This window comes from Ceratotherium simum, chromosome 13 (genome assembly GCF_057802395.1).
Source record: "Ceratotherium simum simum isolate JZ-2026a chromosome 13, ASM5780239v1, whole genome shotgun sequence".
In the NCBI taxonomy this organism is placed as follows: domain Eukaryota; kingdom Metazoa; phylum Chordata; class Mammalia; order Perissodactyla; family Rhinocerotidae; genus Ceratotherium; species Ceratotherium simum.
Window position 1 is genome coordinate 40,129,554 of NC_141912.1, and position 18,386 is coordinate 40,147,939.

At 52.3% G+C, this 18,386-nt stretch overlaps 1 protein-coding gene across 1 annotated transcript in view; it reads left to right on the top strand.

The window, feature by feature from the left end:
• Positions 1-17,903, top strand: part of GLP1R (glucagon like peptide 1 receptor) — a 32,295-nt gene extending 14,392 nt beyond the window's left edge. Inside the window, exons 4-13 of the mRNA XM_087437823.1 lie at positions 232-350; positions 701-807; positions 4,063-4,216; positions 4,833-4,992; positions 9,425-9,485; positions 10,058-10,127; positions 10,251-10,339; positions 10,681-10,819; positions 11,748-11,789; positions 17,640-17,903. Coding sequence (XP_087293949.1) covers positions 232-350; positions 701-807; positions 4,063-4,216; positions 4,833-4,992; positions 9,425-9,485; positions 10,058-10,127; positions 10,251-10,339; positions 10,681-10,819; positions 11,748-11,789; positions 17,640-17,807 — 1,109 coding nt within the window. The 3' untranslated portion in view covers positions 17,808-17,903. The remainder of the gene's footprint in view (positions 1-231; positions 351-700; positions 808-4,062; positions 4,217-4,832; positions 4,993-9,424; positions 9,486-10,057; positions 10,128-10,250; positions 10,340-10,680; positions 10,820-11,747; positions 11,790-17,639) is intronic.
• Positions 17,904-18,386: the final 483 nt, after the last annotated feature.

The window sequence follows — 18,386 nt, forward strand, 5'->3', positions numbered from 1 at the left end:
GCCCTCACCTTCGTGACCCCTTCTTGTCCATAGTCCAAACAGGCATATGGCAGGGGAGGAAGGCCCGAGTGTGTGCGCGTTTGTGTGTGTGTGTGTGTGTGTAGAGGGGAAGAAGTGTTGCTAATCCCGAGGGGTCAGTTCTGGGGAGCAGGGTTGACCCCCCAGGGTGGGGAGGAACGTGGGACATGTGGCGTTGGGTCAAGGCTCAGCTCCTGCGTCTCTCCGCCCCAGTGCTGCAGGGACACGTGTACCGGTTCTGCACAGCTGATGGCCTGTGGCTGCATGTGGACAACTCCAGCCTGCCCTGGAGGAACCTGTCTGAGTGTGATGACTCCAAGGGAGGGGACAGAGTGAGTTGAAGATGGGTGCTTTGAGCCAGCGAGGCGTTGCAGGGTCCCACCTTCATTGAAGCAGGGACCCTGGGTGGGTCTGTGGCTATCTCGCCCATTTCCCTGCCTCTGGGGGCTTTGCACACCATGCTTTCTGGACAAAGGTGGTGTGTGTTCACCTCTCTGGCCTTGGAACAGGGCCCTAGATATACAAGGACCATCGCTATAGGTTATTCTCTTTCTTATGTTCTGGATCCCCGGTAGGGCCTGACTTGGGGCCCCACCTCTGCTGCCATCCCACGGGAAAGAAGGATGTGGGAGAGGAGGATTGGGGCTGCCCCGTGTACACCGTGTTCCCCGTGTGCACACAGAGCTTCCCCGAGAAGCAGCTCCTGTCCCTTTACTTCATCTACACAGTGGGCTACGCACTTTCCTTCTCCGCTCTGGTTGTCGCCTCGGCCATCCTCCTTGGCTTCAGGTAAAGGGACCCGGGGCCTGGGAGGGGACTGCTTCATCCTAACTCCGTGCTGTGTTCCCAAATGGAGGAGGGGGACACCAAACCAAAGCAACAGTGCTGCAGGTTCTTCTCTTAAGAGGTCTCCGAGAGCCCGTATCAGAGATTCTGAGGTTGGAAACACAGGATACAAGACTGTATACTTAGTCTAATCCTCCAATGTAAATGCATGCATATAATGCTGCAAAAAAGGAGAAACAAACACCACACACACACACATAAGGCATACACCCCAAGCCTGAAGAGTGGATGGTAGGATTGGGAGAAATCCTCTCCAATGAGCATGTGTCACTTAAATAACCAGGAGTTCGGTATGATTTTAGACAAGATCTCAGGGGTGTCGAAATTCTGCTCTCTGTAGAGCTTGTCAGCCCCCATGGAAAAGTTCTTCCCTGGGTCTAACCTAGATGAGCCATTCCTTCTAGAGGGCCAGGTTCTTCCTACTCCCTCTGCACTAGGTGGAGGTGGCCCAGGGGGGCTGGATTCACGGACGGGAGTGCAGGACACCAGCCAGCAGGAACAGGAGAGGCAGCATTCCTCCTGTTGTCCCCATGGCCCCTGGCACAGTCAGTGCTGGGCACACAGTCAGTGCTCGATAAATGCATTCACTTGAATACTCTCCTCTTTTATTACGAATTATTTCAGAGATCCGAAAATACAGTGGCTGGTACTCTGACCTGTGCACACAGCATCCAGCCTAAGAACTAAAGCCTACCACACAGTTATGTTTCCCAGGCTAACCATCCCTTTCCCCAGAACCAGAGGGAACCCCTGAGGGAGCTGCTTATAATTCCCACCCATCTCTCTATACTTTTACCATATTTGTAAGTATCTGCAAGAATAGATAGCGTGGGTTTTGCATATATTCAATGGCGTGTTGTACATATTCTTCTGCAATGTTCTTTTTAGCCCTACGTTACGTTTTTGTGAGATTCATTCAGGTTGATACAGGTAGTTCTGTTTCATTCATTTTAACTGTCACTCTACTCTATTGTATGATATATCACAGTTTATTTGTTAACCTTTTAATGGACATTTGAGGTGTTTCTTTTTTTTCTTTTCTGAATTATTAACCTTGCTACAGTGAACGTTCTTACCTATGACCCTTTGTGCGTTTCCCCAGGGGCAAATACCTCCTAGTAGAATCACCTAGTCTGAGTACCTCGTGCTTTTGCAAATTTATTAGGTGTTGAGTTGCTCTCCAAAGTGGTCGTACCAGTTTGCTCTGTCACCAGTAATAAATTAGAGTTCCCTTTGATTAACATCTTCACCAATATTTAGTAGTTTCAGATCTAATTATTAACTAATCTGAAATGTGTGAAATATCTCATTATGATTATGATTTGCATATCCTGATTCCTAGGGAGATTAAGCATTTTTTTTTATGTTTTATTCTGTGACTTGCTTGTTCATATCTTTTGTTTACTTTTTATTTAGCTCTTCCTTTTTTATTTTAGGCATTCATTATATATTCTAGATACTAATCCAGGATATATCCTCTCTTAGTCTGCAGTTTATTTTTTCACTCACTTTATGGTGACTTTTATGCACAGAAGTCCTTAATTTCAATGGAATCGAATATATTAATTTATCCGTTTTTATTGATAAACAAAATTTATCAATAAATGTTTTCAATTGATAAAAATTTTGTCAGTTAAAAAAAAAATCAATTTTTTCCCCAAAGACCAAATTTCTTCATGGTCTTGTTTAAGAAATCTTTCTTTAATCTGGGGTCGTCAGTTTTGCTCATCCCTTATGGTTCTTTGATGCACTTGGAATTTATTTTTGTCTATGGTAAAAATAAAAAGTTTAATTTCATTTTTCCATATATACATATAGTTAATTGCTTCAGGACCATTTACTGATAGCCCATCCTTTCCTCCTCGGTTCGCAGAGCCTACTCTGCCATGCAGCAAGGGTCATCTGTGCCTGGATTGGTTTCTGTCATCTGTATTCTTGTCCGTTGGTCTGTTTATCTGTCCCTTTGCCAATACCATGGTGCCTTAACTACTATAGATTCATTAAAAATCTTGGTTCTTTTATAGCAGGACCCCTAATTTGTGGTTTTTTAGGAGTGTCTGGACTATTATTGGCCCTTGGCTCATCTTCATAAGTTTTAAAAGTTGCATGAAAAAAAACAACAACACTGTTGGAATTTTTTTATGGCTATATTGAATTTATCAATTAATGTGGGGAGAGTTGACACCTTCAAGGTAGAGAGTCTTTCTATCCATGAATGTGGTGTATCTTCCATTTCTTCTCTAATGATCTTAAGCAAGTTTTATTGTATTCTCCATCGAGATCTTGCCCATCTTCTCTTAAACCTGTTTCTAGGTAGCCAATTAAAAATATTATAAATGAATTTTTAAATTTACTTTTTAGTTGTTTATTGCTGATGTGTATGTATTCAACCTTGCTGAACTCTCTTTTTAGTTCTAATAATTTATATGTCGATTCTCTTGGATTTTCTATGAAGATAATCTATCATCCATAAATAATGATAATTTTGTTTCTTTATTTCTAATTCTTATACATTTTTTTCCTGCCTTATTACAGTGGCTAGGATCTGTAGTACAAAGTTGAATGGAGTGATGATAGCTTCTTAAGGCTAGCTGATCCTATTTTGTTCCTGATTTTAAAGGGAATGCTTTTAAAGTTCCTCAGTTAAGAATGATGTTTGCTCCCAGTTTGGGTAGATAGCTTTTATCAGGTTAAAAAATGTCCTCGTATTTCCAGTTTCCTATGTGTTTTTACATGAGAGGATATTGAAATTGTATCTGATACTTTTTGAATTCCTACCGTGTGCTTAGCCCCAGTCTGCCCCTGTAAGGCAGCCCAGAGGCACGCAAGACATGGTGCCTGTCATCAAGAAGCAAAGCAAAGTCTCCGCTGGGGAAAGTGGTCCTCACACATAAACCACTTGGGTTACACATAACTTTGTAGAAAAGAAGATGCCTTAGAGGGAAGGATAGAATGTGGAAGGAGGGTGGGGGGTGGCAGTGACTGCACAGCTGAGGGCTTCATGGAGAGGCAGAACTTGAGTTGGACCTGGAGGATTTTCAAGGTTATGGGGAAGAAGGGCATTCTCAGAGGAAGGAAGACAGGAGCATGGTCCCAGAGCCAGAGACATGCCCAAGGTGTTTGTTAGCCTTAGAGCGGGGGTTGCAGGGCAGAACTGTTGGCCGTCTTGCCAGGGAAGGGCCCTGCTTTCTCCCACAGACACCTGCATTGCACCCGGAACTACATCCACCTGAACCTGTTTGCATCCTTCATCCTCCGAGCACTGTCCGTCTTCATCAAGGACGCGGTCCTCAAGTGGATGTACAACACGGCCCCGCAGCAGCACCAGTGGGATGGCCTCCTCTCCTACCAGGTGTGTATGTGTCCAGGAAGGGCTGGAGGAGGGATGGATGGTCAGTGAAGGCCGGCCTCCCCCACCCCACCCAGGCCTGGCACAAAGAAAGGCAAGAGCTACCCAGTCCTGGTCCTCAGGGAGCCTCCAGTCTGATGGGAGAGGCAGTTCACCCTGGGAGCCCCCAGTCTGATGGTAGAAGCAGCCCACCATGAGGAGCCCCAGTCTGATGGGAGAGGTAGTCCACTGTGGGGAACCCGCAGGGTAAGGAGGGAGACACTGCCCCTGCCCTTAGGGAGCTGTCAGTCTGACACAGAGGAGTGGTCTTTGGAAACAGACCTAGGTTTGAATCCCAGCTCTGTGACTTACTAGCTGTATAGTTTGGGGCAAGTTATTTAACTTCTCTGAGCCTCAGTTTTCTCATCTATATGGGATAATATTTGTTTCTTCTCCCCTGGCTAGAGGATTCGATGAGCTAAAGCAGATCAAGTTCTTAGCACCAGCCCTAGCCAGAAGGTGTGAGCTCTCATCCTGCATCCACCAAGGCAGGATAGCAGCTGGGGCGGGATGGGGAGGGAGGTCAAAAGAGGCAGGGGGCAGAGCTGTTGTCCCCTGGGGACCTTTCCTCTGCCCCCAGAACTCTCTGGGCTGCCGCCTGGTGTTCCTGCTCATGCAGTACTGCGTGGCGGCCAATTACTACTGGCTCCTGGTGGAGGGTGTGTACCTGTATACGCTGCTGGCCTTCTCAGTCCTCTCCGAGCAGCGCATCTTCAGGCTCTATCTGACCATAGGCTGGGGTAAGGTCTACCGTCATTCATCTCACCCTCTGCCATCCTCGCCCTGTGGTGTGGGGGGTGGGAGACCCTGACCCCTCCTTGAACTGCTGCCTTCAGGCTACTCCCAAGAGGCCAACTTGTTACTCAGAACCAACTGTTGGGCCAAGGGGCAGGGCCCACTGGATAAACCCCTCCTGGACACAGGACTCACTGCTGATGGTGCTGTCAAGGCACTGCAGGGGGTTACGGTTGCCCTCCCCACTTTGTACAACCCTTTTTCCTTAATGGAAGCAGAGGCCTCCACCCTGGTGGCCAAATACACCACACACACCACTGGCAGTCATGGCACTGTCCTCAAATACCCCTTTAGGAATAGAGCCCCACACCCAGGCCTGGGCAGCCCAGGCCCTGAGGGAGATGGAGAGTCCTGGGCCTCAGAGTGGGGATCACTGGGAGTGAGGGGCTAAGGAACTATGGCTCTGTCACGTGATGATGAAGAAGAGGGCTCAGAGGAGAACTGAGTAAGGCAGAGTGGGTCTGCCGGAAGCCAGCTGAGGAAAGGGTGGATGGAGGATGTGCCTGGAGCCCAGCTGGAAATGTTCTAGCCAAAAAAGTTTGCTGAGAACCATTGTGTCTTTTTTTTTGCTGGAACATTTCTGGTTGTGCTTCTGCCTCTCGCCACGTGGGATTCTGATGAGAACAGGGTTGGGATGGGGCAGAGGCTGGGACACCCACCAGCAGCAGCCGCCCACCCCACCCTGCTAGCAGGTACAACAATGCTTACTCTGGAGGGGCCCACAGGCACCCACCTGGGATGGAGCCAGGGAACAGGCCCTGCCCTCTGGCCCTCCCTAATCTGGCGGTGTCCCTGCCACACACCACAGGACCCCGCCCTCTACCTTGAGCCTGCCATTCATTCATTCACTCCTGTCATTCCTTCATTTGCCAGCCTCAGGCTGCTCTGACCACTGCTGCCCCCTGACCTCTAGGGACTTCCCGCCTCAGTCACAGCCACGATCCTCCCTTGATGTCCCCCTCCCATACTGGCTCCTGCCCCTGAGCCTTTGCAAGGCTGTTCCCGGTCCAGGTCGCCCAGCCTCCCTGGCTCTCTGCTCTCTGGGGCCCTCTCAGCCTCCCTGCCCCCTGTCCTCCCACTTCATTCATTTTTGCTGGTGTTCCTTGGCCACTTGGTTCTGTATAGCCCCATTGTAGAAGAGTAGCTCTCAAGGGGCCTTAATGTGATCGGTGTCTTAGGGCAGGGCAGGGCCTTACAGGCAGAGCAGCCACTGGAACCAGGCCTCCTGATTCCTAGGCTCTGGGCCCTGCTGTCTATCATGCCAAGTTCTCTGGCCTGCGCTGCATCTCTTTGGTCCCCTGAGGGCCTGGCCTCTGCACAGGTGGGCCTGGCCTCTGCACACGGCTCCCTGCTTTCACCCTTCCTCCCTCCTCCCCCGGGGTCCAGCCCTCTCTGCTTGGCCTTGCTCCCCTGCCAGGCCTCTTCGTCCTGCTAGGGCAATGAAACAGGCAGTGGGCAGCAGGAGAGCCCTGCAGCTAACTAGAGGTGGGGGCGGGGTTCACCGTCAAGGGGATCTCTGGGAAGGCTGTCCTTAGGGTGGGGGACTATGTCTGTCCATTCTGGGAAATAGCATCAGCACTGTTACTGCCCGTCACCATGGTGACCGAGGGCAGGAACAATCAAAGGGACGGTGTGATGTGTGCAGAGGAGCGGGGGTGGTTGGTGGAGGGTTAGTGGGGATGCATGGTGCCCTGGAAGTCTCTGAGGGGGAAATGAGGGAGGGGGGTCAGTCCTTTCCCACCACCTCATGCCCCAGCTTATGTCTCAGAGTCTGAGGAGGCACAAGGGCCAGACCTGGGGGACCTCCCTTCCCAATCAGAACATCCTCTTCTTGAGGAATTGGGATGGGGAGATACAGAGAGAGACAGAGGGATAAAGACAGAAGGACAGACAGAGAGATTCACAGAGAGCCAAGAGCTCTGTTGTGATACCAGGAGGCCTGGCCCACATTGAGATGCTTGAGAAACAACTTTCGCTTCATGTGCAAGCAGAAGAATTAAAATTAGGACTCTGACACAGTTGAGGGAGTCCCCAAAATGCATGTCAGCTTCTGCTGCAGTCCATAGGCCGCTGGGTGCCCCCAAACCCCCCATGAGGAGGCTGCACAGGAGGGAGGCAAGTGATGGATGAGGGAATCATTACTTCTTGGAGCCAGTCCTGTGTGTCTTAATTTGAGCTTTTTTCTCCAGTCTGTCTTGTTAATTTTCTAAATGGGAGAAAGAAGAAGCCAGCAGGGAGTGTGTCATGTTTGCATGTGGAGGAACTGTGCCTGCATTTTTTAAAAAGGCTTTGTTAAGGAGATGCTGGTGAATGAATGAAGTTCATCAGGTCTGGCTGATAACATGAGTGAGCTCCCCAATCCTGAAAAGGGGTCTCAGAGAGAAAAGACAGCAGGTGGCTGGGGATGCCCAAGAGGGAGGTTTCTGTACGTGTGTGTGGCTCAGGGAAATGGCGTGTTCTTTCCTGGAGAGCTTCCCTTCTCTCATTGATATATTGACTCACTCATCATTCATTCATTCATTCATTCACTCATTCATTCCATTCTCCCTGAGCATTGTCTATGTGGCAGGCTCCGTGCTATGTGCTGGGGCCTTTGGAGGCCATTCGTCCCTTGTCCAGTCTCATGAAGGCCTGTTACTAAAGCATCATGGATGCTGAGAGGTCTGGTTTGTGCAAAAATAAATGGCCATGGAGAGAGATATCTAATGAAGAATGCTGGTCAGCTGTGAGCTTCTTGGCTTCCTCTATCCCCGTCTGCACCGTCGAGCACAGTAGCTCCAGGCATTTGAGCTGCTCATAGCTGCTGCTGAGTGTACATCTATGCATTGAGGATATGGATGATGGTGACAGGAAAGGCTATGAAGTGGGTTCTGCCCTGGAAATCGGCTCCTTCCTGGGGGAGACACCCCAAAGCCACCCATGCATATGCATGGACCGCCCCCCCCATCCCACACACGTGTCCACGCATCTAACATGCACACCCTTACCTATCTCAGACATCAGCATCTCCAACCCTGAGAGAGGCATCAGTAGAGACAGGCATGGAGAGAGTTGGTGCAGAAAGCCATTGAGGGTGGTTGGCATGAGTGTGGGGCCTGCGTTGTAGTCCCACCTGTATCCTCCTGAGCCCCTGATCCATCTCCATCTGTCATGTGAGGATGGACAATCTAATTTTAAGTCAGCAAACACATATTGAGCTCTTAGGGCAAGCTGAGCACTAAGGCTCTGAAGATGAATGAGGCTCTACCCTCAAGGAACTGGAAACCAGTTGTATTAGTTACCTATTGCTGCATAACAAATGACCCCACAACTGAGCTGCTTAAAGCAACAATTATTATCTCTCAGTTTCTATGGTCAGGAATCTGGTTAGCTGCATGCCTCTGGCTCAGGATCTCTAAGAGAGATATAGTCAAGCTGTCGGCCAGAGTTGCTGTCATCTTAAGGGTTAGCTGGGGTTGGAGAATCCACTTCTGAACTCACTCAGATTGAGAGAGAGTGATCAGATTGAGAGAGAGAGAGCCCAAGACCAGCCTTTTATAACCTTTTAAGACAGTCTTTTATAACCTAATCTCAGGAGTGACATGCCATCACTTCTGCCGTACATTATTGGTCACCCTGACCAATCCTGAAACAATGTAGACTACACTAGGGTGTGATACCAGGAGGTCGGGATTGTTGGGGGCCATTCTAGAGGCTGCCTACCACACCAGTCAAGTCTCAGCCAAGTGGAAAGTGTTGTTGTTGTAGCTGTTGTTATTGTGGGCCACTGTGTACAGCTGTTTGGGCTGTTGGCATCAAGGATAGAGCTTCTACTCCAGGCTTCTGCACAGCCACTTGCAGGTGCATGCAGGGAGGGAACAGATGACTGGAGGGGCTTCCAGTGCCTGAAGGAGTTGACTGAGATGGGCATGTGGGCTCAGACGGGGGGTAGGGGGCAGAAGGGCATCAGAGTTGGCCTGTTCTCACCTCATCCAGCATGTCCTCCTCACTCCATGGCCCTGTCCCTCTGTTCCTTGTGTGTCTGCATCCTTGTGTCTCAGCCAGGGCCCTGGGGGCAAGCCCTGATAGTGTGCTGGGCCCATGGGAGGGGGCAGACTGGTGAGGAGTGTAACATAGCCACAATGTGGTGGAGCCTCTCTCTAAGGAAGAGTTGGGGGAGTTGGGTGCGGGGGAGGGTTGGTTCCTGCTGCCTCCTTTCTCCCATGCACCCAGGCCAGCCTAGTTCCTTACCTGCTAGAAAGAGTGGTTTGGGGCCAGGCAAGGAGAGGGGCTGGAGTGGGAGAGGCCCCAGGTAAGGAGAGACCTCTGGGTGTGCATGGCGATGGCTCTGGCCTGCCAGCCCCTCTGCCCTCTCTCTCTTTCCCTCTCTCCTCTTAGGTGTTCCCCTGCTGTTTGTTATCCCCTGGGGCATTGTCAAGTACCTCTATGAGGACGAGGGGTGAGTGTCCCGCTTCAAGGGGTGGGTGTGCTGAGGTCCCCATCCTCAAACCCCATGGGATTCCTTGGCTCCTGGGGCATGCGGCTCCTACCTGTTGGGAGGATAAACTAAGGGACCAGGAGTTAATTTATGAATTTAGTTCTCTAATACACTCTCCCTTCCCCTCCCCGGGATTGTATGAGGACAAATGGTGCTGGGTCTGTGGGGTACGTGGGGCCCCCCTGCAGGTTTTTCTGTAATAACTGTGAGTGAAATGTTTCTGTTATTTTATGTATGATGCTGAGTACACACGTGACCACGTTTGTAGGTTCATGAAGGGGCCATGAGTATCTCTCTGTGCGTGACTGTTTATATTTAGGACTCTGCGTGTGTGGGTGGGTGGGTGGGTGGTGAAAGGCTCTGCATGGGTCTGTGGGATTGGTTGTCGGGTAGCTCCTGGTGGTGGTGTTTGTGTGGCTCTGTGTGTGTCATTTTGCATGCCCATGTGTACTGTGTGCTCCTGTGCCAGCACTGTGAGCTGGGGCTCTGTGTGTCCAACTGGGTGCCTGTGTGTGTCTCTCTCCCCTCCCCAGCTGCTGGACCAGGAACTCAAACATGAATTACTGGCTTATTATCCGGCTGCCCATTCTCTTTGCCATTGGGGTGAGTGACGCTGTGGGGGTGGGAGTGCGAGTTATGGTGGGCCTGGGGTGGTGCTGGGGGAATGACTGGGGGAGGGTAGGCGTCTTGAGAGGGCCCCCAGCCACCTGCCCATCTGCCCTGCAGGTGAACTTCCTCATCTTTGTCCGGGTCATCTGCATTGTGGTGTCCAAACTGAAAGCCAATCTTATGTGCAAGACAGACATCAAGTGCAGGTGATGTAACCGAGCTGGTTTTGTGGGGCACCTTCAGCTCTTCCTTCCAGCAGAGACAGAGATCCTGGGGTGCTGAGCTTGAAACCCTACGTGACCTTCTTCTCCCACCCAGCCTGGCCTGGGGCCCCAAGCCTGCCCTCACCTCTGTACCTGGGCAGCTCCTGGGCTTCTGGGGGGACTTGACCTCTGTTTCCTCCCCTCCAGGCAGCCTGTCCCAGGGTATTTGGGGTAGGAGGGTGTCCGTGACCCAGATGCCAGGACCTCATAGGGGTTTGGGGCACAGAAAGGGGAGAAGAGTCCAAGGGAGAGGTCCAGAATGAGGTCTCTACCTCACCCCCCAGACTTGCGAAGTCCACACTGACGCTCATCCCCTTGCTGGGGACCCATGAGATCATCTTTGCCTTCGTGATGGACGAGCACGCGAGGGGGATGCTGCGCTTCATCAAGCTGTTCACGGAGCTCTCCTTCACCTCCTTCCAGGTGACTTTACAGCCCTCACTCGTGAAGTCCCAGGGAGGGCTGGGGCAGAGATCAGCCTGCACCACGCAGATGGGCAGCCTGAGGCCTGGGGGGAAAGTGGCTCTTGCCCAAGGTTACGTGGTTGGAGCAGAGCCAGAGCTAGAAGCCCCGGGTGTCTGGACGCCCAGGCCAGTCTTCTCTATAAGCACATTGGACAAGAAGCCTTCCTGGATGTAGCCATGGGCACCCAGCCTGGCATTGCAACTGCCATCTACTGGGCTGCTCCTGGGTGGCAGGCACCCTGTCGGGTGCTTTATACACATTGTACATTTAATCCTCATAGAATCACAGGAGGTAGGCAGGATTATCCCCATTTTACAGAGGAGGAAACTGAGACTCAGAGATGTTAAAACAAGATTTGCCAAGTCACGTAGTTTCCGAAGCCAAGAATTCATCGTCTCCACTAGTGTTAGATGATGCTGAGGGGATGCGAGTGTCAACGGGGGTGTAGGAGTATATGAAACTGGTCCAGCCTCTCAGGAGGCTTAAGGGATGGCCATGAGCATGTGGGCCCATGCGTGTGCACTTACACACATGTGCACACACACATAAATAGATCACAGTTCTGGAGCACTGGGTCTCTTGAGTGAAGAAATGGGGCTGGGGCAGGGAAAATTCCGCCCTATCAGAGGTGGTGTACTTCCTCAGGTCAGGCCTCCTTGAGGAGAGGGCGGTTGAAGAGCTTCTGCAGTATCTGAGCAAGGGGCTTCTTGTTCCTCCAGAAAGGAAAGGAGAAGGAACCCAGCGCCCCCATCTCTGGGTCTGCCTGGGCTGCTCAGTCTGAGGAAGGGAATACTGGGGCTAGAGGCCCAAGGAGCTTCAGACTAGGGCCTCCCTGCAGGGCACCTCCCTCCCGCTTCCTCCCTGCTGACATGACTCTTGTTTCCAGGGGCTGATGGTGGCCATCTTGTACTGCTTTGTCAACAGTGAGGTAAGGCCTGAGGAGGGGCATGGGGCCCCTGGTGGGCTGCTACCATTGGCTGTTCTGGAGCTGTGCAATGGGGACTCCCATCCATCTTTTCCGCTGAAACCCCCTACTCCCCGCACTGAGGCACTGGAGTCGAGGAGGCATCTTTTTTTTTTTTTTTTTTTTAAAGATTTTATTTATTCAGTTTTTTCCCCCCAAAGCCCCAGTAGATAGTTGTATGTCATAGGTTCACATCCTTCTAGTTGCTGTACGTGGGACTCGGCCTCGCGTTGGACGGAGAAGTGGTGCCTCGGGGCGCTCCCGGGATCCGAACCCGGGCCGCCAGCATCAGAGCGCGCGCACTTAACCGCTAAGCCACGGAGCCGGCCCCGAGGAGGCATCTTGTTCATGGATTCTGTTTTCTGTTCCTGGGTCTCTCTCTCCCATACACACACACACACGCGCGCGCGCACACACACTTGTGTAGGCATACCCCAATGGTATGTGAACTTGGGGAAGACCTAACCTCATGTTAGGGGGGTCCTGGGTGAATAGGTGGTGGTGGCTGTTATAAGGTCATTCAACGCAGACGTGCAGTCACATACTTGGGGCTTTAATAATCACTATCTTATTTGATTGTCGCTGTCTCCCCCCAAAAAAATCCCTGCTAAAAATCTGGTTTCGATATTCCCATTTTTCACATATGAGAACACTGAAGATCAGAGAGAGTCAGAAACATGCCCCAGGTTTGGTGTGGAAAGAGTGGCAGAGCTAGGATTCAAATTAATTCTGACTGAGAGAAGAAAGCCCCCATCTTTGTGTGAGCAGCCCGGCCCCCGGCCCACTGTGGGAAAGGGGATGAGTTCCTCGGGGGCTTTCTGGCTGCTCGGGTGGGACAAGGGGGTTCTTGCTGACCCCCACGCCCTCTCCTGCTCACTCTGCAGGACCACAGCCCTCTCCTCTCTGAGATAGTCAGCTCCTAGGAGGAGGGGGTGTCTGTGTCTGTGGGTGCATGGGGAAGACCCCCTGCTCCAAGGTACCCAGCTCTGCCTGGAGCAGAGCAGGAGCAACCCCAAGACATTAAACTGTATATCAAAAATGCCACAGCAGGGGCTGGCCCTGTGGCATAGCAGTTAAGAGCGCACACTCCGCTGCTGGCGGCCCCAGGTTCAGATCCCGGGTGCACACCCATGCACTGCTTGTCAGGCCATGCTGTGGCGGCGTCCCACATAAAGTAGAGGAAGATGGGCATGGATGTTAGCCCAGGGCCAGTCTTCCTCAGCAAAAAGAGGAGGATTGGCATGAATGTTAGCTCAGAGCTGATCTTCCTCACACACACACAAAAAAAAAAAAAGTCACAGCACCCTCTCCCTACAATTCCAGCACACTCTCCCCCCAATTCCTTCCAGAGGGAAAACAAATAATAGTCATAGAGGCAGCAGGAGGGCCACCTGGGGAATTATCTGCAAGAGGATTAACCCCCAGCAGGAAAGAGAGTGCAACCACCCCTCCCCACACACACACAGTCTGGGAGGAAACCGAGGACTCTGTTAACTCCATTCAAGCCCAGGTGAGGGTTTACATCAGTGGGTGACCCAAGGACACTGCTCCTCAAAGACCAGGTGCTCTTTGTGTGGCTTCTGTGTCACTGAGTCTGAGATCCCAGAGCTCAGAGATCTTAAGAGTCAGCACATTAATACAAATTTTACTTTTGCTATGGGTGTGGGGGACACGGGGGAGCAGTGGATGGAGACCTCGGTATTTCAGGGAGCTGTGGGATGGCTCAAAGGAGCAGCATGAGGTAGCAGGAAAGATGCAAGGATATGGGCTCTGGCATCAGATCTCTGCTCCGATCCAGGCCCCATCACTTAATGAGCTGTGTGACTTTGGGCAAGTCACATACCCACTCTAAACCTCAGTTTCTTCATCTACAAAATGCTCAGAGCATGTGGACTTCAGATCTCTAGAAGGGAGGGAAACAACATTTTCTGAGCACTTACTGTGTATAAGGTGCTCAAGTGTTTTATTAAATCCAATCCTGAGTAGCCCCAGGATGTTATCCCCACTTTACAGACGAGGAAATTAAGTCTCAGCAAAGTGAAATGAATAGCCCCAGTTCAACAGCTAGAAGGTGGCGGAGCTAGTAGACTGGGTGGGGAGTCCCCACTAATGCCTCAGGGCTGCTGGGCTGGGAAGTGGAGGCAGCACCAGGCAAAAAGTGGCCCGTAAATGAGTTCTGGCTGTTCCCCTGGGTAGAGCTCAGAAGGCCAGCCAGGCTCAGGTGCGGTGGGCCAGGGAAGGAGGGAAGGTGGCTGTAGAGGACGGTTTGAGGGGCCTCATCCTACAGGCCCTGGATCCGCAGGAGGCAGCAGGACGTCCCAGCCCTGGTTCTCCCCTGCATCTGAGTCCTCATAAAGGACTTCCTGAAGAACTGAAGCACGTGCTGATATACAAGGAACCACAGCCCTTCGGGGTGGCATTCCCTTCAGGAATGGTTCTCAGCCAGAGGGGAGATGTGCTGCCTGGTGATAAGCTCTGCTGCTTTATTTTCCAGGGGACGGGGGCAGGGCGGCAGGTTGCCCTGTGTGGACTGGGGAGCAGAGGCCGGAGAGGAGGGAATGAGGCTCCCTTCTGCACCTTCTCACCTTCTCAGCTCCTCGACTCCCCTGTTTCCTGCTTCTCCCTCCTCTTTCCCCAAAGCCATGCTGGCAGCACACACTCACCACACCCACCCACTTACAGGCACGTATGCTTGGCTTCCCCAGCGCTTCTGCGGAGAGTCTCCCCTGGACCCTGGCTCAGTCTCTTCTCCTGATTCCATTCCTCAAAGCCCAGTCACCCATCACCTCCTCCTTCATCTGCCCCCAAGACTGACCCAGCTTTGTGAGGAGGGAGGGATGGGCACACTTGGCAAGTAACTTGACCCTGAATCACCAGATCCCCAGCTGGCTTCTCCCCTCATGCTCTCCCAAGCTCCTGCCGTGGGATCCAGGAGACCCCGCTCAGAGGGCCCACAGAGCCTGCCTTGTTTTAGTGCACCGCCCAGTTCCTTTAAGACGCCTTGTGCCCTGGATCCTCCAGGCACAAGGACAGACTCCTCATCATCACTGGGCCACAAAAACACACATGGCTCCTGGGCTGAGGCCTCTATCCACAAGAGCTGTTCTCTACACCCGGGGTTGCCATGGCAATGCCAGGTACTTGTGACCCGAGGAGAAAAGATGGCTTGGAGGTTGGTCCTGTGTGGCTGCCAAGGCCCGCACCAGCTGCCAGTGGGCAGGGACTGGGCACAGGGGAGGGGAGGCCTGTGGGTGGTTTTGCTGTGGCCATGTCCTCTCATCATGGCCTGAGTGCTGGTCCCACTTCTGCCACCACCAGCTCTGTGACCCAGGACCATCACTTTGCCTCTCTCTCCACGTGTAAATGGAGGTGAATGAGCTTTACCAGTTCATCCCAAATCCCAGAGCTCGGCGTGGTGCCTGGCCAGAGAGGACCTCGGAGGGAGGAATGAGCGTAAACTTAGTGCGTGAGGAAGTGCACTGACCTGATGCTAGGATGGGGGTCCAGGATGCATGTTATCTCCTTTGTCATTTCGTTGTAATAACTCAGTAGGAACCCAACGTCAGATGCTCACCTAGTTACTCACTCATTCATTCAGGTCACTTAAAATACACTTATTGAGTACCTGCTGGATGCTGGGCACTGAACCAGGAAGATGTGGTCCCGGCCCTCATGGCACTCCTGCTGAGTGGGGAGGAGGCGCAGCCAGAAACAAACATGACCTAAAGAGTCACCAAAGGCAGGGGCCAGTGGCTAGGAGACTGGGTCTGGAGTCAGCCCAGACCTAGGTTCAAATCCTGCCTGAGACCTGGAGAAATGTCTCAAGACTCTGCACCTCGGTTTTTCCACCTTTCAGCAAGGAGTTATAACCGGAGCTACTTTACCGGGTTGTTGTGAAATAGGGTCAACTGAAATAATCTGTGGAAAATGCTGGGTGTATAGTAAGGTCCCAATAAATGATGGGTTATTTTTTTTGGTGAGGAAGATTAGTCCTGAGCTAACATCCAATGCCAATCCTCCTCTTTTTGCTGAGGAAGATTGGCCCTGGGCTAACATCTGTACATATCTTCCTCTACTTTATATGGGATGCTGCCACAGCATGGCTTGACAAGCGGTGCATCGGTGTGCACCCAGGATCCGAACCCGCGAACCCCGGGCCGCCAAAGCAGAGTGCGCGAACTTAACCGCTTGCGCCACTGGGCCGGCCCCCAATAAATGATGGTTTTTAATGACAGTTGTCATTATGTGGGCCACAGTGGAGGTTCAGAAAAAGTGCCGAGGGAGATGGGGGCAGAAAGGGCACCAGTGTCGGCGCTCTAAGTCCTGGCCTGCCCGATTTCCTGCTGGTATCAGTGAAACCTCTTCAGTCCCTGTGGCTCCCCATGGATGTGCCTCAGTTTACCATCTCTCTCCCCTCTTCCCCCAGGTAAGCGCTGTGGGACAAGATTGGCCCTCCTGTTGCTACACAAGCAGAGGCCACCATCAACCTTGGGGGTCCCCATCCCAGCTATTAGCACACCCGCCACACACAGAGCAGGGCAGCCTAGGTGGTGTCTGCTCAGCCTCCCTCCTGCACCCAAGCCTGGGCTTTGTGATGCTGTCCAGGAAACTGCGGCCATCCTGGCAACCTGGCTTAGGCCATCTCAGCTCCACTTAGTGCAGAAAAAGTTATTTTAAGGGGTGGTATGCAGCCATGCCAGGCATTTGCTGGGCTCAGCTAGATGGATAACAGCCCTTGCAGGAGGAGAAGAGGGGTGTTTGCCCGGGGACTAATGGCGGCATTGGCAGTGAGCCGCTTACCTATAGCTGCTGGCAGCTGGCCCTCCTGGTGGCTGGGGCCTGAGAGGGAGAGCCCAGGCCCCAGAGATTCTGGCATGGGAGGCCTAGGGGCAAGGGTGGGAGACATCAGAGAAGTTTTGGAAAGCAAACTTATGGGAATGTCCCCCAGAGGAGCACTCCAGACCCCTCCAGGCTAATGCATAGGTCCCAGCAGCCCCCTCTAAGGGACCAGAATCACAGGTCATCACAAGGAGCCACAGCATTGCCACAAGCCCTAAACTGAGTGGGGCTCTGCAGTGTTACTTGGATCTGTCTCTTTCTGCCCCAACAACTAGGTCCCCAAGCATCAGTCCTCTTGAGAAGGCTTTTCCTGATGGGGAGGCCTGAGCCCAGCACACCAGGGATTCTGGTTGACTGACCTCACCTGGCTGCACCCCTCCATGGGTCGGGACTAGTTGCTAGATGGGATTAGTTCAAATCCAGGCTGAGAAGCCATTGTCTGCGGCCCCCTCCTCCCTGCTGCTCCTAGTCTCAGCCTCATTCCCTCCTGTCCTCCTTCCTCCCCACAAGGCACTGGGGCCAAAAGCCCTCAGGGAGTTTAGAAGAGTCTGGTGTAGGCACCCTGAGGGTTAGGGGTGGGCCATCCCTTTTCTCAGTCATCCAGGCACTCTCAAGTCAGGTCCTCTCTCCTCTTTCCCATCTCCCGTCTTCCCGCATTTCTCTCTTGCTCTCGTTTTCTTCCGTTAAATAATTCATGATGGATTGTAAAAGGTACTTAGCTGAGTCACAGAGTTTAGAGATGGAAGAGGCCAATTAGATCATCAAGCCCATCTCTCTCCCGAGGGGAGGTGGAAAATAGGAGCCAACAATAAACAATTTTATTGGGATATTAATTTAGGCGCCCGAGGGCCTTGACTTTTGTCTCTTAATATAATGCAGTGGATTTTTCCCTTCCCTACTCATGTAATAATGGGGCCATTCTATGGGCAGTTGGTTTGCATGATGGCTTTTGTTTCCCTCCTTTTCCCACGGAAGGTCCAGATGGAGTTTCGGAAGAGCTGGGAGCGCTGGCGGCTCGAGCACTTGCACATCCAGAGGGACAGCAGCATGAAGCCCCTCAAGTGTCCCGCCAGCAGCCTGAGCAGCGGAGGCACGGTGGGTAGCGGTGTGTACGCAGCCACGTACCAGACATCCTGCAGCTGAGACTCCAGCACCCGCCCTCCCTGTGGTCTCGCTGCTGGCTGGGTGGCCATCCCAGGCGGGAGAGACCCTCCAGGGATGGGGAAGGGAGGGCACACATCCCTGTTTTCCCTTTCCAAACCCATCAGACAGGCAAATGGGCAGTGCCTCCTGGGACCTGTGGACACATTTTCTCCAAGGAGAGGCAGCCTGCTAATTGGATCACAGTGGCAGGAGGAGACGAAAAACAATTGCTGCTAAAATGAGGAGGATTTCTTCCCATTAAGCCACAAGGCCCCTGGGGTTCCCCAGACAGAGCAGCAAATCAGCCCCAGACTCAATCTCAAGGTCAATGACTTATTAGTGGGACTGGACTTGTAAGAGGAGGTGGTTCTGAAAGAGGCTGGTATAACCTCAGCCAAACGTAGAACTTAGGTAACACGGGCCAACTCTGCTTGCCTCTGATTGAGGTCACTGTCCCCCCCCCCCGCCTCCTCATTAAGGGACGCTGTTCACGTGTCTTTGTTGCTTGTTTCCCTCATCTTGACCCCTCATCTCGCCACACAGCTTCTCTTTGGGGACTTTGGACCACTACCAGCAGCT